Below are 23106 nucleotides of genomic sequence, written 5' to 3'. Positions count from 1 at the left end.
TGCATTATAATACATTAAGAAAGAAATACTCCTTCCTTCCTTCCTATTATAACTCATATAAAAATGATAAGTCTCTACACTTACTTATACATGTAATACACAAATTTAATACGAAATTGTTACAGGGTCAATATATGGGGTTAACTCAATACTGTAAGTCTGACAAATGAAAAAATAACTTTTGCAATTAAAATGACATAAACTTTAGGATAGGTGACGATGATAAAATTATCTAAATATTAAAAGATGATGATACAGTATGCTAGCAAAGGGAGATCGCTTATTTAGAGAGTGAAAGTAATACTTATGTACATACCGGTGTCTCATAATATTGTGCTACTGCTACTGCATGTATTATGCTTACCTATATTGGTCAACATCATAATGATAATCCAATTAGAGCACAATATAAATCCCTTTAGCTGATCACGACAAGATAAAAAATTTTATGCATCTTAACTAATCCTTATCTGCATTTGAAAAAGACATACATGTATGTACATCTAATCGAAGAGCTGGGTAAAACAAGTACCAGCAATTGAGACCGGTAGACCTGTGTTGTGTACATAACTTCAGACAACGATCAGTTATTTGTAACGTGCATGTATTTTCATAACCTATTCTTCAAAACCTTTTCTGCATATGAAAATCACATACATGTATGTATACCACCTGAAACCCATATAATCGAAGAGCTGGGTAAAACAAGTATCCGCAACTGAGTCCTGTAGACCTTTGTTAAATTATTGTGTACATAACTTCAGACAAAGATCAGTTATTTGTAACATGCATATATTTTTATGGCCTAATCTTCAAAACCCCTTGCACTATTTTATGAGGAAAATAACAGCTTTAAGGTGGTGCAGGACACCTGCATATTGTGATGTATACTTCCGAATGAAATGAACAATTAAGTATAACTATAATATTTTCCCCAAAAATAATATTACGGGTTAGAGCAATTACATGTCTGTAAGGGCATTGGAGTCCGAGGTGTATTTTTGGTAATTTTACTATTGATATAAATGCATTTTCATTTGGGGGGGAGGGTCTGGACCCAACACTCCCACCCCTTTTCTAAATCCGTGCACACGATTATGCACATGTAGGCACACAGAAGCAAATCTAAAGCCAGAAAACGCCGCGGAGAGCGGGCATAATTTAATTTTGTTTGTAATAATTATATAGACCAGTATACTTTCTATGACATGAAAAGTTAAAAGTATTGATTAAATTAAAATTCTCATGCAAACAGTTCAACACCAAATTGCACATAAAGTGCTGCTCATGTGTTATTATCATATGGGAGGGGGTCTCATCCTTCAGTTATGGAAACTATAGCTTTTAAATGTATTACCGGAACTTGCATTTGGCCTTCATTTTTAATTAAACTGGTACAAAACAGTGTTATTTAGCACAAACACTTAGTGCGGGTATTACTGTCTGATGACAGCATCTAGTTTTTAGATTTAAATTTTACTTACTTATTTACTTTTCCAAAATCACTAATGATAACGAATATTTAATTTTTGTTTTCTTTTTTGTGTAAAAGGTGATATTGATTCTCTATTATTGTTGTGTTTTGTGGGGTTTTTCTATTTTTGAAAAGAAATTTTCGTTTGCTCTTTGTTTTACTACATGTAGTGTATCAAGTGAAAACGTAAACTCATGAAACTTAGGTACTACTATCAAAACGTTCCGGCAAATACATAGTTAGGTTTCTAAAATGTCTTTCAGATATGCTTACGTATTAATAATCGGAAACATATCAGTCAAATGTTTTCATATTTATCAGATTGATGATTTACTTCACATTGTGTGTATAAATTCGTTGATTATCAATGTTGTGAACTTAACAAACCATTGGAGAAAATAGATTTTAAATCTTGTCGATAACCTGTCCCTTGGAACATCATCCGGGAAACTGCAGCTGTTAAACAACAAACCTTTCCGGTCATGTATATTAGTATTATCATCCCACTTTACTCCAAACCAGATTTAGGTTAAGTCAATGGTCTATTTTAACCAGTTCTGTTATGCATTTAAGAATTAAGTACCCCTTTCCAATACTATTTGTAGCTTATCTTTTACTCTTTGTACCAAGGTCAACTAACTTCATTGTTCAATATCTACTTGTGAACAACATATGCATTTATAGATTATAGCATCTTTTTTAATTACAATAAAAAGGGAGTTGCAAAAAATTATTGCCTAATGTGAAAAAGACCTTTAAAAATTCGTATCGCTCGAAAATGTACAGTCATATCTAAATATAGATTCGTTGCGTAGACGACCATATTTGCATAGTGGGTATGTTCCCTGTGTAGGCAAAATACAACCATTTTACGCGCATCTCTATCGAACTAGACAACCACCATTTAATTTTCATATACACAGTTAAGAAGATGACCATTCATTTTTGCCTGATGTCATGACGTCAGGCATATCTAAGGTTTGAAAGTTGCATTCTCCGAAACAGTGCAGGCAATGAGAGCAAGCAATATCAAGATTTTTCATTAAAAAAGATAAACCAATGCCTGTTAAATGTGTAAACATTTACATTTACAAATTAATAAAAATGGTATATAGGATGCAATAAGCAACAGCGAGCGCGAGTTCTTATGTAAAAGGGCTGTTCACCATGCACGTGTGTACATCATGTATCCTGAATTCAAGCAAACATGACTGTATTCATGTAGCTGGAATATTAACTTGAGGAGTGGGATGTGACCCAATTTTCGACCAATTGGGCGAGTTCATTTATCTTGAAAAGGGTGTAACTCACGTGTCGTACGAAATGTACTTTAAACAACTCCAAATGGATCTATGCCAGTGGACGAGTTCATTCAAACCATCAGAGATCTCAACTTGAGACCGCCCCCCCCCCCCCCTGTTTTTTTATTTGCTTGTCAAGATTTTGTTAATGAAGATAATACATGTTTGAATATCCTTTTCTAATTCCTTAATGCTTCTTAGTATAACAATTTAAAATCTGATTCTTTTATCTTCCGCCTTCAAGCTTACATGCAAGTATTTGAATGATACACGCATGTACATTTCAAAATAAAATGAAATTATTTAATTTCAAGTGTTGTCATGGACTAGATCAAAGAAAAAGACTGAAATTTCTTCTTAAGTAATAAACGTTCCGTTTATGAATTTATAATCAGCAGCAAAAATTTAAATTCATTTTTTAAAAGATAGCGTCTTCGATCCATGCATGCTTCCATTGAATAATTTTGTTTAGTCAGGTAAGCTTTTTTTTTTTCAAAGCTTTTACTTGTGTTTTTCTATATTCACATATATTTTTCAATTTCTTCTGTCCGGCGTGTTTAAACTACTAGTATAATTCTTTTGAGCTACATGAATAAATCTGATTCAGGTCCCTCAAAATCATCGAATCCTTTGAAGTATCCAGATCAACCACTTGTGATAACAGGTGAAACAGATTTATCCGTACATATTTTATTTTCATACCTAGGGTTTCATCATGGATTCATAGTTTTTCAAGTAACTTTTTGAACCTGCACATGTGCCCGGTTATTTCTTTGAAAAGGAAACAACGCTATACATTGGTGGGTACATTGTTTTGAAATTCCTTGTTCAGAAGAAAATGTTAATATTTCAAGTTTATAAGTTAAAACGTGGACCTCATACAGTAATGTTGAATTAAAATAAACACGCATGCAAAATCAATTAATCATTGAAAACACATAATTCAGATGCAGTCAAACAATACGATTTTCAATCAGATTTTCCATCAGATTTTCTCATCTGAATCGCATTCGACTAAAATCGTACCATGTGACCATTCAAGTCGAAAGCAAAGTCTGAAGTTGATTGGAAATCTGTAATGCGTCCGATTGTCAGTTGTTTTTCTGGTGACAATCGTGATGTCAAAAACACTTTTTACCTTACAGCAAAATTATTGAATAGATTTTATAAATCGAAAATCGATCGTAAAATCGTATCATGTGACCACCTCAACAATCTATTCCAATCGACTTACCTGAGCAAGTCGATTAATATATAATGGGAAGTCGCATCATGTGACCGCACCTGTACAAAGCATTATTCTGACATTCTTAAATTATCTACATGTATATACATTACCTTTTCATGCGAATAAAAGAAAGAACTATATATGATAAGAGTTAAATTTGGCCCCCATAATTCGCCTTTTTTAAGTGTTTCGGGTACAATAAAATGTTAACTAATTTTTTAGAAGAGTTGATATAAAATATATTTTTCATCTATTTATTTGATTTATTTCCACTCACTGGCAGTATATGACGTCAGAAGTGACGCCTTTTCTATAATTCAATCAAAATCAGCCAAAAATTTACATTATTCTTGTCTATTTACGAATGGGAAATATAGAGCGCATGCTTGAACAAGGAAAATATTTTTGTCACTTATTAGTCTTGGCTAGATACATCTCTGATTAAAATGTTTTATTTGTTCAAGAATGCGCTCTATGTTTTCGGAAGGAAAAACTGCTTGAAAACAAGCTGTTTTACGCTAAAAATGCAAAAACGGCAGGAAAAGGTTGTCTTTACAATGTCATATTTCTAAATTGTGGGCACTTGAACCAAAATAAATATTTAGTAAATACATCACATACATATCTGTACTAAGAAAACAAAGAATGATAGTAAAATGATGTTCATTTTAGGGGACCATTTTAGGCCCTTATTATATATAGTCCTTTGTCAAATAGAAAAACCAACTTTATCGGAATTCGGACCCTAATAAAAATAATATAAAAGATTTTTATAAACAGATCTCTATAGTTTCAACCCGTTTTTGTGTCCCACGTTAAAGCATACGCAAGCTTATGGAAAAATGTTATATCATACGAATGTACTTTTCTCGTTTTTGCTTGTAAAACTCGTGTTTGGAGTGCAGTCACACAACATATAATGATACGCAATATTAATTTGCCCTCCAATAGCCAATAAAGTTAATATTGCTTTAATATATGCAAATACCGATCCAATTAAAACTAACAAACGTCAGCACTGCAAAATATACCCATTCTTTCAAAAGCATCCGGCGTTATTTCTTCCGTAGTGAAAAAGTGTACGTCCTCCAAAAATAAGTAAACATCGTCACCATTTTAGATTGTCGTAGAGCTGTCACGTATGTTAGCTGGCCTTTCCGCCTAAACCCAATCACAAAATCATTTATTGATCTAATCCGTATTGCTCAACATTTTAGTTGAAAACCATTTTACAAATATCACGTGCATTGCAGTTGAAATTTACCTGTTAATCTGAAAGTTGAATATATAAAAGAATGTTTTTAATGTGGGTTGGGGAGGGGGAAGGGTTCATCAAGCTATAAAAGTAACTAATAAGTTTACTTCCAAGTTACATAATTAAATACATACGTTTTTAACTATATTGAATGTAATTTTTAGTTAATTCTTACTGTGTGATGCGGATGGTAAACGCCCTCAGTTTGTTTTGTAATATGGCAAGATTATCTGTATTTCAAGAAGATGTTGACCCCAAAGCATTATCGGCATGTTCGTAGTGGGCTCACGCATTCGTTGACAAAAATAAAATCAGACAAAAAAGAATTTTAGAGCCAAGGAGGCAAAACCTGAACAGCATTTCTCAATTATTTAAAAATTTACATAATATCAATACTAACAGAGAATGAACTAAAAAATAATTCTTATAAAATTAATAATGAATAGCTCACTTTATTCAAAAGTAGAATTCAAAATAAACATGGGAAAACCGGATCAAAAGAATCCATAGAAGATAAATAGTGAATAGCTCACTTTATTTAGTAGAATTTGATATAAACATGAAAAAACGGACCAAAAGAATTTCGATAAATATTTTTAAATATCTTATTCATTACTCACATTTATTAGCATTATATTAAATATTCCAAATATTAGATTATTTGTATCTTGTAACATCATCCGGGAAACTGCAGCTGTTAAACAACAAGCTCTTTAAACCTTTCCGGTCATGTATTCTATTATTATCATCCCACTTTACTCCAAACCATATTTAGCTTAAGTCAATGGTCTCTTTTAACCAGTTCTGTTATGCATTTAAGAATAAAGCACACCTCTCCAATACTATAAATATTTGTAGCTTATCTTTTCCTCTTTGTACCAATATCAACTAACTTCAGTGTTCAATATCAAGGGAAGTTTTGAAGAACATATGTATTTATAGATTGTAACAGGGTTTTTTTATTACAATAAAGAGGGAGTTGCAAAAAACCGGGATTATTGCCTAATGTGAAAAAAGACCTTTAAAAATTTGTTTGAACGTTGCATTCTCCGAAACAATGCAGGCACTGGGAGCAAGCAATATCAAGATTTTTCATAAAAAGATAAACCAATGCATGCTTAATATGTAAACATTTACATTTTACAAATTAATGAAAATGGTATTTAAGATGCAATAAACAACAATAAGCGCGAGTTTTCAAGTAAAAGGGCTGTTCACCATGCACATGTGTATGTGCATGGTGTTTCCTGATTTCAAACAAATATGTATTCATGTAGCTGGAATATTTACTGTAGGAACAAATTCGCCGAAGCAGGACGTGGCCTAAATTTCGACCAATTGGGCAAGTTCATTCATCTTGAAAAGGGTGTAACTCAAGTGTCGTCCGGAAAGTACTTTAAACAATTGCAACTCAAGTCCTCCAAATGGATCTATGCCGGTGGATGAGTTCATTCAAACCATCAGAGATCTCAACTACTGCGTGAATGGTCATGCAGGGCATCGCGCAATAGTTTGTCTCATCCACAATTTGTGCTCGCCGAATAGTTGACTAGTTCAAATGGGGATCATATGTGTACATATCACAGGCACGCAGCATCGGCCGGGGGGGGGGGGGAGGGTTCCTCTCTCACTTTTTTCGCAGCAGACACTTTTCTGAACTTGACTTAATAAAAAAAATGGACATGCCATGGGTGCCCCCTACCCTCCACTTCTGTCAGCGCATGTAATATATGACACTGAAAAATGTGGATCTTAATTGATTTGAACTGAAATTACAATGAAAACTACCCGCCCCCTTCAGCCCCCGCCCCCGGATTAGGATTAGGATTTCCTTCATGATTTTGAGACCCCCCCCCCCCCCGGTTTTTTAATTGCTTGTGAAGATTTTTTGAATGAAGATAATACGTGCTTGAATATCCGTTCCTAATTTCTTAATGTTTCTTAGTATAACAATATTAAATTTGATTGTTTTATCTTCGCCTTTAAGCTTACATGAAAGTATTTGAATGATTCACGCATGTACATTTCAAATTGAAATGAAATTATTTAATTTCAAATGTTGTCATGCACTAGATCAAAGAAAAAGACTGACATTTCTTCTTAAGTAATAAACTTTCCGTTTATGAATTTATGATCAGCAGCGAAAATCAAAATTCATTTTTTAAAAGATAGCCTCATCGATCCATGCATGCTTCCATTGAATAATTCTGTTTAGTCAGGCAAGCTTTTTATTGAAGGCTCTTACTTGTGTATTTTTATGTTCACATATAATTTTCAATTTCTTCTGTCCAGTGTGTTGTTTTAAACTACTGGTATAATTCTTTTGAGCTACATGAATAAATCTGATTCATGTCCCTCAAAACCGTCAGAGTTTTAATCATCTAATTCTTAGGTGTATCCAGATAAACCACTTGTGATAAAAGGTGAAACAGATTTATCCGTACATATTTTCTTTTCATACCTATCGTTTCATCATCGATTCAGTTTTTCAAGTAATTTTTTGAACCTGTACATGTGCCCAGTCATTTCTTTAGAAGGAAACAACGGTCTACATTGATGGGTACATTGTTTTGAAATTCCTTGTTCAGAATAAAATGTTAATATTTCAAGTTAAAACGTGGACTTCACACAGTAATGTTGAATAAAAATAAACAGGCATTCAAAATCAATTAATCATTGAAAACACATAATTAAGGTGCGGTCAGACAATACGATTTTCTACAAAATTTTCCATCAGATTTTCTCATCCGATAAGCTTCCAACTAAAAATCGTACCGTGTGACCACTCAAGTCGAAAGTCGAAAGCAAAGTCTGAAGTCGATTGGAAATGTGTAATGCGTCCGATTGTCAATCGAATCTCTGGTGAGAATCGTGACGTCACAAAGACTTTTTACCTTACAGCAAAATTATTGAATATGTTTTATAAATCGAAAATCCATCGTTAAATCGTATCGTGTGACCACCTCAACAATCTACTCCAATCGACTTACCTGAGCAAGTCGATTTAATATCTGATGGAAAGTCGCATCATGTGACCGCACCTTTACAAACCAATTTTCTGACATTCTTAAATTATCTACATGTATATGCATTACCTTTTCATGCGAATAAATGGAATTTGTCAAAAAGAAAAACCAACTTTATCGGGATTCAGACCGTGATAAAAATAATTTTAAAAAAATATTCATCAACATATCTCTATAATTTCAAACCGTTTTTATGTCCCATGTAAAAGCATACGCAAGCTTCTGGTAAAATGTTTCATCATACGAACGTACTTTTCTCGTTCTTGCTTGTTAAACTCGTGTTTGGAGTGTTCGAAACGCTTTCCTCGTCAGATTCATCCAAATTAAAGTAGATATGGGCTTTTCGAAACCCTGACTTAAAAATGTCCAGAAGTGCCGATCGAAATTGCTGACTCATTAGGAAGAAAATCCAAAAGTTGCATGCGTAGCTTATCAAAGAAAGCATTGATGAAATCGTATCCCACCTAATATCGTCTTCTTTGGACAGAATCTGTCTCTTTTTGTCCTGTGAAAGCTCAGCTGCATAGATGAAATATGCGATTCCATCTTGTATTTCGGCAATTAGAAAGACGACAAGAATAAGGAAGATGAGGATTGTCATTCTTTGAATCTGCTTCTTCTTCTCCTCAGTATTCGAGGTTCTCATTTTTTGTCTTTTGTACAAAAAGTAAGCAAGCATCACTGTGGTAAAGATAAGGATCAAAACTGGAAGTACCCGGTACAAAAGGCCAGAAAATATGAAAAATAAAGTATTTGATTTCGTTGGATCTCCGAAGGCACTAACTAACCCTAGTGAAACTTCTCTTGTACAACTCGAGGGGAGTGTTTCGTTGTAGTACCAAGTTTTATATATCGGAAGCTCTGAAATGTAGATTCCTAGAGCTTCATATAGATTGAGCAGCACGGACACAGCAACAATGACAGCGATTTCAACACAGCTTGCCCGAGAATTGAACAGTTTACCGTGTTTAAAAGGGAGAGCTATGGCTACAAGTCGTTGTACGCCAAGTAAGGCAGTTAGCCAGTTAGACGTCATCCTAAAAACTTGGTATATCACATACAAGACATGCGTTGCAATGCACCATGGGTACGTTATGTAAAGATTCTTGTAGTTTCCTGCCATATTGAAATAAACTGCTTCAGGCAGACGTGTGAGGCATATTATGGAATTGGAGATGGCTAGTGACGTCAACACAATGGTTGTGGAAGTACGCGAGCTTCTGAAGACGAACACAGACACTAAGACTATGTTAGAGAGAATGGTGGCAAGCGCTATAAAAAATGTGACGTACCCCCGGATGGCGATTTCCCATTCACCAATATACTCGTATTTCTTCGCGTAAAAATCTGCATAATATTCGTAAGTCTCGTAACTATATGCACCTTCTCCATCTTCGTTTGTGTAGTTGTCGTCACCGATTCCAGAACCAGTAAAGTTGAAATCCGTAATGTTAACCAAGATTTGCGTCGTATTCATCATTGTTTGATTTTCCATGCTCAGTTTCAGCAAACTTATTTTTTTCGAAAGTGAAGTTTGACTTCATCAAATCATAAGATGACACTGTTGTCATCGGTCAGAGAATAAACATCATACTGAACTGATTCACTGAGGAAGTTTTATTTATCAAGATCATTTACAATGTACGTCTTACGTGTGACAGCTGATGCGTCTAAATAAGGAAGAGTTCGTACTCTCCACTTATAAAAGTCGTCGTTTATTGGCTTTTTTACGTTTTAGCTAGGATTTTAGTTTAAAAACAATTTATTTATTGTCTAAAGTTGTGGGTTGTTTGTCTAACATGATCAAATAAATAAAACCTAGATGAATAACACTAAATATACGTCTATGTAATTTCAGGAGTATTACAAATGTCTGTATTTTATACTCGATGACATCCCGCAGAACAGCAGGAATTAACACTTAACACACTAAATATGATACATACATTTACTTGATATTTTACATACATTTACTTGATATTTTAGAGCTTGGAATCATACTTCATTTTTTCATTTTTGTATAAACTGTCTCCGAAATTTCAGTCTTAATTGCTTTCAATACTAATTCTTTAAGATTGAAATAAAAATCAACTGCATGGCTGGATCTTAAAGGAGCTGGCAAGGATGAAAATATATAATCTAATATAAATGATACATACATTTACGTTGCCTAAACATTTTTTGTTGCAGCTGATCTTGATTTGAAAAAATAAGAATATTTTTTTTAAAACAGTGATAAAGTATCTAGCACGTCGTATCTCTAAATGTTCTTTTTGGTATAATTTCCATCACTGTCCTAAATGAGATCTTCAGATTAAAAAAAAACAATTGGGGAAGGGTCCCCACGTATTCAACTTCCCTGTTTTACAGCACTTAGAGACTTAGGGCACAATCTGTTCATTGTTTACAAATTAATGTACATAAATAAGGTTTACTAGCAATCTACCGTGGTATAAAAATGTATTAAATCGGTGAAACGCAAGTGTATGCATTTCATTTGCATATTTAAAACCAAAGTTATCAGATACATAGTATCTGTCCTATGGCTAAATTGCCCTACACTTTCCACCATATTAAATATATATGTTATTGATATCTTTACCCGCTTTCTCGGGTACCACGTTGTATAGCTGCAGGTCTGTAGCTCCCGGTCTGAAAAAAATTGGGATGTTCATCCTGGGAGCTAAAGTGCGATCCATTGTTAAATATATTATATATTTTTGCGCACAAAATTGTGCGCTAGTTTTGGACTGATTAACCTTATTCATACGCAAATTTCGTGAAAATAATAAGTACCTTTAAATTCATCATGCAATTTACTACTAGTATTGTCTCTTTACTTGCCTCTGATAGTCTTTAAACACCATCACCAGTCCCGTAAAGCGGAGTGGTGCAGTTTGTTGACATTGCATGAAGATTTAAAGGTACTAATTGTTTTCACAAAATTTGCGTTGAAATAAAGCTAATCAGTCCATCACTACCGCACGTTTTTGTGCGCAGTAAATGTACATTTTTTTAATGGATGGCACTGTAGCTCTTCGGTCGTCCATCCAATTTTTTCAGATCTGCAGCTCCACGTTGTAGAGAGTTCCCTTCGTGATTTTCTTTTAAAGTTTTGACTTAATGTTTTTAAGCCACTTATAACAATTAGATAAAGTTCCTTCCATGATCTTGTATTAAAGTTTTTTACTTAATCTTAATCAGACACGTGTAACATTAGGATGAAGTTCCCTCCATGATATTATCTTAAATTAAAGTTTTTGACTCCATCTTTATCAGACACTCTAAACATTTAGATAGAGTTTCCTCTGTGATTTTGTCTTAAACTTTTTACTTCAACTTTATCGGACACTTTAAACATTTTGTTTAGACATCATGTGTTAGAAGAAACTAAGAGAGAGAGAGAGAGAGAGAGAGAGAGAGAGAGAGAGAGAGAGAGAGAGAGAGAGAGAGAGATTCAAATTTTATTTGAAACTCACTAATAGGAGACATTGTTTTTAATTCAGTTTCGATAAATAAATAACCCTTTTATCGTTTAAAGTAATGCACATTGTGATTGAATCCAACAAAGCAATTTCAGTCAGAGTCCATGCACATGCGACACCTGTCAATCAATACATCCCGCGAGTTGCACCACGTGCTTCTCCATCATGTTTTTTAAGTCCGAAGAAAATTGAAATGTGTTAGACAATAAATTATTTTATAGTGTTTTTAATGCATAATATGATTCTTACACACTCTGTATGTGAAAGTTAATTTGTATATACACTACGAAAATAGAAAATTACACGTGTAACACACCCTCTCTGTCTGTCTCTCTCTCTCTCTCTCTCTCTCTCTCTCTCTCTCTCTCTCTCTCTCTCTGAGTGTATCTGTGTGTGCAAACAATATTGTGAAACACGAACAGATCCAATTCACAGGTGCTTGTGGACTGGACCGTGCACTACCCCCCCCCCCCCTTTCTTCTATATTTTTTTTCAATTTTTTTTTAAATTTCTTTTATTAATTATCATTAACAACCCCTTATATATGTCTCCAGCCGAAAAATAAAAGAAATATCACGACTTGGTAGCATTTTATAATCACACTCGTTTCCCCTATATATATAAAGAGAGAAGGTAAGCAACTCCCGTTTGTTTACATTGAGGTACCACCTGGGAAATTCAAACGATTACTATATCAAAAATCGCTATACCTTTGGTGTCATCTATTTTTCTCACTTCCACACATATCCTTCTATCTGAAAACTTATATAAATTAGCACGCTGAACCGTAATCTATCCAATTAATAAACATTTGTCACTCGCGACCACGATATTTTGAAACGTTCTAAGTAGAAGCTACGGAAGTTAGCTGCACAGCGACATCTATGCTAAGAACGATAACTCTTCCCGTGCTCCGAATGTCATTGACTTAAGGGTAATGCACGAGAGGCCCGAAAAAAAGTTCGGGAAATGAAAAAAAAAAAAATTGAAAAAATATAGAAAAGGGGGGGGGGGGGGGGGTAGTGCACGGTCCAGTCCACAAGCACCTGTGATCCAAGTTACTTATCAAACTTGCCGAGAGTCGAGGACCACCCTTTCCCTTTTTACTTACCTCTTTCGAGTTCATTTTTCGTGCACTTAACATTAAAAATTGTGCTCAGAAAGGTTATGAAAGCTTTAGAAAGTTACTAACATTTAAAACATTCGTTCTACATTTAAAAATGATTTTTTTTACTTCAACGTTCAAAATGTAAACAACGCTTTGTTTACACAGCGAAGAATTTCAAGCCATGTAACTCGCTTATAACTCAACAAATAACACTCAATTTCTGTTGCCTATTAAAAATGCCTTTCTGCAGCATTGTAAATATTAAAATCGGTGAAATAATTTTTAATCAAAATCGTGACCATACCCCTTTAACTTCTCGCGTTAATATGCAAGGCGTCGCGTTTAAAATTTCGACGTCTTGCTGAAAAACGGAACAGTTTTCAGCATAAATTCCATGGTGTATATGTTTAAATTGATGCAATTTAATGATTATTGAGGACAGAATAAAGAAAACATTTTGTGGATAACCCTGCCGTAATTTTTTTCCTGGAAGATAATGATAAACCATAGTATAAAAAACAACCTACTGTATTGAAAACTCAACTTTTTATATCTTTATTACTTTTACTGTACATGTGATCCTTGACTTTTGTGCATATTTGTATAAACTTATTTTGAACCTAAAATACCAGTGAACTTGTCGTAAGTGCATAAAGAATTAAATCATTCGGTTTGTACATATAAAATTTATAAAAGCTTACGCTAGGCTTTTAAATATAAATATACACCCGTATGAGTGATAATATAGCGTATGAGCTCCTGTTAAGGATACTGACAATAAGTACAGAATATTTCATCAGATTCGACGCGTCACCACAGAGAATCGCATCCTTTCGCGTGACCATTAGTAATGCACTGTCATTCGTACAAAGTACAGTCGTTTACAGAGAACTGAGGAAGAGGAGAAAGGAAAGGGCTACTTAGGGAGTCAAGTCAAAGCTCTTAGGTACGCTAGACGCCTGGGTGTCATCTCATTAGATTACGATCGGCAACTACACGAAAATATCAGGGACTGCCAAGTAGGTATAAGTAATCATTTTAACAAACATTGTATGGGAAACCTCGCAAATCCCCACTCATTACAAGACAACCAATTAACTGACTTTTTTTCACCCCCCCCCCCTTTTTATTTTTGGCTTGAGGACTGCATCATGATTTTGCTATAACTTAAATTGTGGACCAAGTATGAATATGTTACTTATTTGAGCTAGAACAAAATACAACAAATAAATCTTTAGGGCTGAAATTTAAGTGCACAATACAAACAATCATATCACATTATAATACTTAATTGTAATGTGCCATCTGATTGGTTTAAACAGTCACCTGATAGGGCGAACAAAACGTCTTATTTCCCGAAAAAATTAATATACCATCCCTTTAGAAGCCAACTATATATGATTTAACAGAGAGATAGGAAATAAACATAGAAAGAAGGACATTCACGACGATTTCGCTAAACAGAATTCTAGTTATCCAATGGAGTTTGTTATAATGAACAAGTTATTCAAAAATGTTTGGGATATATAAATATTTATTCACCCAGAAAAATTTCTGTTGGTCGGTAAAATATGATTTTTCTTGGAAAAATGAAAAATGAATCATGTCTCTTTCACCATTAAGCAATAAATGTAAGGTATGCACAACTGTAAACACATGAATAGATAACAATTTTGAATAATTTATCGTACAGGGTAGTTAATTTGTGCGTAAAATCCGTATATTTCATTAAATGAACTTACTACTATAGGATGATTTAGGGGTTGTTATTGATTGAATGAATGACATTTATCTAAGCTGATGGATGAACTCAAAATCACACGAGCTAAGAGGATGGTAATATATTTCAACGTAATAACAAACTTAAAAAAAAGAAAACTATAGTATTCTTATTTAGGCACATCACGAATTTCCTATTTGTTCATTATACTTTGGAAACCGTATTTGTGTACTTTTTTAATTTCCCGATGCCTTTTTAACATTCTATCCGTATAATATACATGTTGTTGCATACATTTAAAAAAATAACTTAAAGGTTTGTTACATTATCGTTACACAATAATTTGTTATAAGGACCGAACGATATAAAAACTATCTACAAATGGATAAAACGTTTCTATGAAAACAATGCAATGAAAATGAAAAAGTTTAATGTCAGAAGAATACTTGCATAACAACGCGTTTACCAGTTATATCCTCAATTGGGAAAAGGTTCAACTTCTTCTTTTTCAAAGCCGTTCAATCATTCGCAAACATTAAAGCAATGTTGATACACACATACACGAACATTAACAATAAGGTATCCGGCACCTAAAAACCACACGTTCAATGATGATAAGAATTAAAATTGAAAAACATTATAAGGCATCCGGCACCTTCATATCAAATGTCTGATAATGATAAATTTGCATGTTTTTAGTGGGATGTGTTAATTTGATCCCTATCTTTAAACTCTTCCCTTTCCGGTTTCTTCTGGATCGTCGTCCATCATATGGTGGTCGTGCTTCGGTCGTCCCTGATGGTAACGTTGGTAAACGAGCTGTTCGTCTTCCCGTCAGTACTCTCCAGGTTCAACATGCCTCTCATCCTCTTGCTTCGGCACTGCAGCATGTCTAACAGAGACGCCCGGAACTGTGTGCTCATCAGAAAGAAGATCCAGAAATTACACGCGTAACTAAGTAACGAGAGAGTCGATGAAATGGTGTCCCACAGAATGTCGGCTTCCTCGGACAATACGCCTCGTTTCTGATCCGTCGCCAACTCGTGGGCGTAAATCAGAAATGCGATGCCGTCCTGGATTTCTGCGACAAGGAAAACAACGAGAATGACGATGACCAGCATGTTTATCCTTCGGAGTTGCTCCTTTTTATAAGAATCCGAGGTTTTGAAAATGATGATTCGCTGGTGTAGCAGCAGCGCAAGTGCTACAGTGGTTATGAAGAGTATGATAACAGGAAGAAGGCGAGTCAGAAACCCAGAGAAAATGTAATACACCATCATTGATCTCTTAATGTCTCCTACTACATTCATCAGCGATTGGGAAATTACTCTGTTACATCCAGAGGGCAATGATTCATTCTGAAACGAGTAGATAGGGAGTATCTTTATTTCGATGCCGAATGCTTCATATTGATACACAATCACCGCGATTATCACAATGACTGCTACTTTTATTATTGTTGTCTTGGCGTTGCATATCCTCGAATAATAAAATGGAGTGCAGACGGCAAGTAGACGCTGCAATCCCAACAAGGCCGTGAACCAGTTGGAGGTCATGCGAAATATGCTGTATATGACATAGAGTACATGGTTTGTAACACACCAACCGTAGGTCATGTACAGATTTTTGTAGTTTCCCGCCATGTTAAAATAAATTGACTCCGGCAGTCGTGTTAGGCAGATGATGGTGTCAGAAATGGCCAATGAAGTGAGAACAATGGTGGTGGGGGAGCGGTGGCTCCTGAAGATAAAAACCGAGATAAGCAGCGCGTTGGTGATGATGGTCATGATTGCGATGATAAATGTGAGAGGTCCACGGATTGGAATCTCCCAGTCGGCTTTCAACTTGTACTTGTGAGGATAGTATTCCGAATAGTACTCTGACTGCCCATAATAGTCATTGTACCCGGAATGGTTTCCATAATTGTACCGGTAATCTTTGCCTTCATAGTCTCCCTCCATTGTGCAGTTTTAGTCGTTGCTCAGTAGAGGACTCTCTGTAAATATTCACATGTTATCTATTCAGTTTCTAGTTCTCAGAATGCGCAATGCGCCGGAGTTATGCGGTATAATCTCTGTCAAGTGTCTGTAGATGGGAATAATTACCGCTCTGGATCTCCCCTCTCTTCAATTTTGAGTGCCCGCCACTAAAGTAAGCATCAATTATAATGTCGCTAAGCTTCTAATCCCGATTTTTAGCCCTTAATTAAATGCGCTAGGTGTCCATGATCCTCTGGTATATAACTATACTTTATACATTTCTGTTTCCTCTCTTTAAGTATGTTTACAAACACGATTTATGTCTAACTTCGTCTCCAGTGAAATTTCTTATCAGAAGGGCAGGTTTTTGCTGCAGAGTACTTAACCTTTACATATTTATGTCTCCAGATGCTTATTTTAAGACTTGACTGCACCAGAGCGACTTCTAAGGCCATCAGTTACAGGATGTTTTATGCAGCCTTGGTCAGGACACCGCAGTTGCCTGCCCAAAAGGTTGCAAAGTCCACGTGCTTGTAGCGTTGGTGCCCTTAACGACATCGGCGATTGGCATTGTCACGGATGAGGACTTAAATAAGCAAACTAGATACAGCCTTTAACTACACTTTCGCGTGATTTATATAATTGTTTTGTTAATTGAAAAACAAGTTTTATTAGTTTTTAGATGGTCTGAAGATCTTTCCAAACATGCAAAACAAGACTAAACATCAATAAAAATAAGACAAACATAATGCAGTTTGTTCCATCACTTGCTGTAATAACTGTAGACCATGAACCATTTGAAGAAGTGGAAGATTTCACGTATCTCAGAAGTGTCATCAGTAAAGGCAATGCAATATCAAAAGGTACTGGAAGCAAACTACGGAAGGCAACCATATAATTTCAACAACCAAATAAGATATGGAGAAACAGTATACAACTGGGAGACAGTCTCCCATCTTTCAACAAATAATGATTCAATGCTTATATTTACGTATTTTAACATTTGTTCTCTAAATTCCGAAAATATGATTTATTTTTAAAAATCTCGGCCTTATTAAACGAGTAATGCGCAATTAACGGAAGAGCCATTGGAACAGCCAAATTATGCCGACAAAAATAGTGCACAGCGTTTTAAATTCTAATAACACAATTTTATTTTTCATTCTGTAATTTGATGAATTTATTTTTGGTATACTAAGAAATTAATCAATTGAATTCAGCTAAATCTTTTAAAAAAAATTACATCCATGAAATATTAATCAGCCCAAGTATAAGATCAGGTCGTGATCCGGTTTGAAGTCGGGAGGAGAGTCAGTCATGTTCTGAAGGAAGACTGAATGTATTCATACGCACCAAATTTGGTGATTGGGTCTTCTGTGTTATGCGTAAATATCACTCAAATCTATCAATGCAGTTGAAATGTGAAATGTGAAAATCATGACCCCTGGAGGTCGGGTGGGGCCACAATGGGGGAAGGGGTCGAATTTATACATAGGAATATAAAGAGTAAATCTTTAAAAATCTTCTTAGAAACTAATCAGTCACGACAGCTTTAACTTGTGTGGAAGCATCATCAGGTAGGATAGATTCACGTTTGTTTAAATCATGACCCCCGGGGTAGAATGAGGTCACAATGGGGGGATGAATTTTTACATGAATGCATCCTTAGGTGGTGTAGATTCTAATTCGTTAAAATCAAAATCTTGAGGAGTAAGGTGGATCCACATTTGGGATCCAATTTTACAAAGAAAAACATTTAATTCACGAAAACTGAAATGTTATAATATATGGTTTTACTTATATTCAAGCATTTTGATAAATTGCTAATTCTTTAAAATTGTTTAGACTCTGACCCCTTGACGATTCTTGGGCCTCACAAGCGGTTCAGAGTTCGATGCAGGTTTATATCCCATACACATGTATATAAACAATTATTCAGAACCTTGTTAAGAACTGCAATGCTCAACATGTGATCGGACTATAAAATCACCCTGTTATATCAAAGTACTGAAGAGTTGATTTTGTCGATGTTTATTTATTTTAAAATCAATGATATGTTGATTTGCATGACAAGTACATTTAGTTTCTAATTTGACGCACATTTTTATAATATGAATTTTTGGACTTTTTCGACAAGAATGTCTAGAAACCCCCATATGAATAATGTTGAATAATATTTAAAGATAAAATTAATTCAATCGAACTATGTATCAGTGATGGAAATATTACTTGAAAATTGTATGGATCCAAGCAATATTGAACTCTAGTCTCGTTCAACCAAACGCTCGGCTGACACAGTAAATCTCTGACAAGGATTCACGGAGACAACCGAGCGTCGAGTTGAACGAGACTATATTGAACTCTTGTGTAGGAATACATACGACTACAAAAAATATTTAAAGTGTTCGTACCATTTAAAATCTGACTATTTTCAAGGTATTTATCATGTTTATAAATAAGTTTCCTTGAAAAAAAAAAAACAATGCTTTAGCATACATTACATCGAATTCATCAATTATTTTCAAGAACTAAGTCTTGTTGGCAGCAATGATTTGTGCTGAGATCCAAAAACTGTTTCACTTTCGGTTTGTCTGAGTAACTGCATAGGAGAGTTGATTAAAATCAACTCCCAAAAAGGGAATTGATTTTAAACATAGAAACATCTAAGATGAAAATGATTTTTTTAATATTTATACAGGATCTGCATGTATTATACTACATTGTTTAGATATTTTGTAATATGACTCCATTAAGCTGATTTATTATGCCGAGTGTTGCTCGGTGAGCAATGTGGCCCATAGGCCTCTTGATTTAATTGATGTTATCGACCTCAGGGAAGGATTGACAGCAGCCACGGTCTTCCCCTTGAAATATTATGTATGTTTACTGATTATGAAGAGCAGCGGATGGTTTGAAATACTAGTGTTAGTTACAGAGAGTACATGTATCATTGTAGAAATTTGCCGGGTTTTTTTCATAGGAAGTTCTCAATTTGATATTTTTTTTAATAAACCCTCCTGCCAACAATGATCTTCCTACATTAACATCCTTGTCTTTTCTATGTAAATTGATATTTTTTATGATAAAAGTTATTTTTCGACAGAAACACATTGTAGAAAAGGAAACGCATATGTTTAGATATTATAACTAATAAGATATATTTATTTTACACTGAATGTATTAAATGTACTTTTCAACGATTGATAAAAGTTCCCCTCAAAAACTAATGATAATATCTCTTAAATATATATTATGTGCCCGGATGTTGACACGAGGGGGCTCGTGTTTCATGTGTTTCCCCCGACTCAAGCATCAGTTATTTTTTTTCCATATATGCACAATTTACTGTTACTGACTCATAATATTATAAGTGACTGTGTGTACTACGAGTTTTTTTTATTGAAATGTCATTATTCCCTTAACCTTACAAAGTACCTTTGTAACAATTCGTTTTATTTTTAGATCTACTAGTATTGCTCTTTCAGAAAAGAAAACAAAGCGTTATAACATCAGCAATTGGTTTTGCAATGGGTCAGTTGTATCATGGTTTATGTGTTTTGCAATAATATACCTCATAAGGTTATTACCGTCTTCCTTGGAAGACGGTATAAAGAGTTGAAATAATTTACAGTCTCCGGGCTGTGCACTTCCTCTCCTTTGTGATTGGTAAATAATACATGATGTGAAAATTTACATTTATTTCATTGGTTGATACACTGTTCGGCACAAGGGAGATAATTTTCTGATGATCGATTTTACGTACGACTTAACAATTTTCGTAGATTTCAAATCTTAAAAAGTGAGAAAACGAAAGAACCATAAAAATGGCTCTTAGTGAAATTCAGGCTTTCATTTTTCTGTTAACTACATGTAGTTGAAAGCAATATTCTGTAGCATCTCTTGAAATAATTTGTTCTTTTCTTTTTGTTTTGATTATACAAATACCAATGAAATTTGATACGGTATGGCTAATATCAGTAAACAAGTTTGTATATTAGATGCAGTGAAACTAATATCAGTAAAAAAAAATATTAGTAAAAATGAGTGATACTGCAGTTGTATTAACATTGATTTTACTACAGTGATACAACCCTTCTTAAGATCTCTTTTTACCTACTACAGTCGATTTCAAATAAATAACACGCTGTAAACAATTTACAACAAACAATTTTTAAGCACGCACGCTTAAAAAGCACATATTTAAAAAAAAAAAAGTTCGGCACGCTTTTGCATGGAGAAGAAGGCGACATTGATATAAAAAAAATAATTAAATTGCCTTTGATATCTTATTGCTGTTAAGAGTTTGCTCTAAAGACGGTAAGCTTTTTTTAAAAGCTAAACTTGTAAAGAAACCATTGAACTGCTAAAGAAAGCTCTGCCGGAAAGGCCCGAGAAGTTGCGATTTAAGATTTCAGCCGGAAACATTCTCCGAAGTTTCTGACGTCATCGTGTCCGGGATGTCATTTGGAACATCACTTTGTGTATTAACGGGTCCGGCTGATGCATACGAATTGCATTCCTTCTCTCTTTTTAAATGTCAGTCGAAAAACGCTGTTTTAAAAAGATATGCTTATAATACATATAAAAATATAAGAATTAAGTGTGATTTGGCCTTGATTTTTTTATTGTATCCATGCGGTTGTGAGAGTACATTTCACTCAACGTCAGGCGCAGATCTAGACTACATTTAATATGAAATCATGCTCAATACACGCATGCCTCATCTCTAACAGTAAAGATGGACTCTGAAAACGGAGTCTAAACAGAAGTGATTTCAAAAAATCTCTTAAAAAAAAAGTTCGGCGCATGCGCAGTTATATCAAAACACCACATTTTTACGTGAAAACAGGGCTCTTAGGAAAATCTATTATGCAAAGCGGACTATTCATATGCAGATCTGAAAATATTTTTAACTGCTTTATAAGATATGTTTCAACAAAATGTTATATCCAAAAACACGTTCATTTAAATTCTATTTGTTGTCAAAGTTGGTCAATTCTGAGTCGTCCCATGTTTTTGTTTACATTGGTTCAACTAGATTTTGACCCGTGCGTGCACAGGTTGACATTCATTTGCATAATTATGAAACGGGACATTTACGAAATAGATACATCGACACACCGTATTGTTGACATTTACATAACCAAGACTACAAAAATGCTATTAATTTCACTACACTCTGCTTAGTTAGAATAATTTAACTGTGTCTCGGAACAGGCCTTCGTGTAGGGGGGGGGGGGGGGGGGTGCAGAATCGCTCCGACACGATTTTGGAGAAAATTAATGAGGCTGCATCGAAAAGAACAGTCAAATTTTCATCTAAAAATTTAATTCATTTTAATGAAGAATTCAACACTTTTCCCCCAATTTTTTTTACTCGCTTCGAATTTACACACCGTGTTGATATTCGGAACTCTCCGGATATTTTTTATTAAATGCACTGAGTTTTCTTTGATGAACAGAATATAAGACAAATTCTCAATGAAAATTTACACGTACTTGTAATACCGTTTCTGAGTTTATCCATGCAAATGTGATTTTGTGGAAACATAAACTAAAGAGCCACCCGCGTGGTTTAGCGTGAATGTAATGCGCATGTGCAAGATTGTAAAATCTATAAAAAAAATCCAGATAATTTCTGGATTTTTTAATTGGCGAAGCTTGACTGAGAAAAAATAAAAACAAACTGGTAATCTTCAAGTACCAATGATGTTTATAATATATAAAACAAAAGACAGTACTCTTCCGATTTTTCGGTATTAAAGCACACAAAGTCGACTCTATTATTTTAATATAGTAGTACAGATATACCGGTAAAAGTTATTTATCAAGCTGAATTTCTTTTATCTGCTAGTAACATTGTATTTTGAATATAAATAAACAGGTCCTAGCGTTTGTCACATTCATTTTAGATCTATACATGGAATTTCCTTATCAACATTAAAAATGTATACAAAAACATGACATGAGCTTTGTTTCCATAATAAAATTGTGAGCTCGGTATTTCGCTTATAACTTGAGCATTATCGCTCAAATTTTGGTTGACAATTAGAAATGCCTTACTGAAGCATTGTGACCATGCCCCTGTAAAGGTTTTGATACTTACATGACGTCAGATTTTTTTTAAAATCCTAAACAGCTGTGAATTTTGAGTTCTTTGATTTATCTTTTCTTGTTTTCCAAAACCTTTCCACATATTTGTACAGAATTTTTAAAGAAACTATTTTTGTAACGTTTCTTAAGTTTTCCACGCTTTTGGGTTTTTTTCTATATATTTAATCTCATTTTCACAGAGAAGGGGGTAACTCTCCAACTTTTGTTACTCTCTAACATTAGTTACAACACGGAAGTTAGGAAAATCGCAATGCATGACGGTGCCAATTACTCCGTTAAAACAGTTTTCAAAGCTTACACCGTTTTCGGAGTCCTCCTGGACTGACCAATGGAGGCAGATTTTATTTACGCTTTAATGATGGCAGATTACATGTCTTCAAGAAAACTTGATCTCTTTGACGGTGGTTCACGTAATTG

The 23106-nt window shown here is 34.4% G+C and overlaps 2 protein-coding genes across 2 annotated transcripts; both read right to left on the bottom strand.

Moving 5' to 3' along the window:
- Nucleotides 1–3572: 3572 nt before the first annotated feature.
- LOC128178670 (sex peptide receptor-like) lies at nucleotides 3573–9948 on the bottom strand. Its single transcript, XM_052845938.1, has 2 exons — nucleotides 5879–9948; nucleotides 3573–5164 (listed from the first exon to the last, which is right to left on the bottom strand). Exon 1 carries the CDS (start codon nucleotides 9777–9779, stop codon nucleotides 8523–8525), a length of 1257 nt encoding a protein of 418 aa, XP_052701898.1. The 5' UTR covers nucleotides 9780–9948; the 3' UTR covers nucleotides 3573–5164; nucleotides 5879–8522.
- Nucleotides 9949–15010: 5062 nt separating this feature from the next.
- On the bottom strand, nucleotides 15011–16722 carry LOC128178672 (sex peptide receptor-like). Its single transcript, XM_052845940.1, has one exon. It carries the CDS (start codon nucleotides 16556–16558, stop codon nucleotides 15365–15367), a length of 1194 nt encoding a protein of 397 aa, XP_052701900.1. The 5' UTR covers nucleotides 16559–16722; the 3' UTR covers nucleotides 15011–15364.
- Nucleotides 16723–23106: the final 6384 nt, after the last annotated feature.

The sequence above is a fragment of the Crassostrea angulata genome, chromosome 3, assembly GCF_025612915.1.
Source record: "Crassostrea angulata isolate pt1a10 chromosome 3, ASM2561291v2, whole genome shotgun sequence".
NCBI lineage: Eukaryota > Metazoa > Mollusca > Bivalvia > Ostreida > Ostreidae > Magallana > Magallana angulata.
This window is presented reverse-complemented; position numbering and strand designations above follow the sequence as displayed.

Excerpts from the sequence above, each read along its gene's own strand:
- LOC128178670 (XM_052845938.1), bottom strand. The coding sequence starts at position 9,779 with ATGGAAAATCAAACAATGATGAATACGACGCAAATCTTGGTTAACATT.
- LOC128178672 (XM_052845940.1), bottom strand. The coding sequence starts at position 16,558 with ATGGAGGGAGACTATGAAGGCAAAGATTACCGGTACAATTATGGAAAC.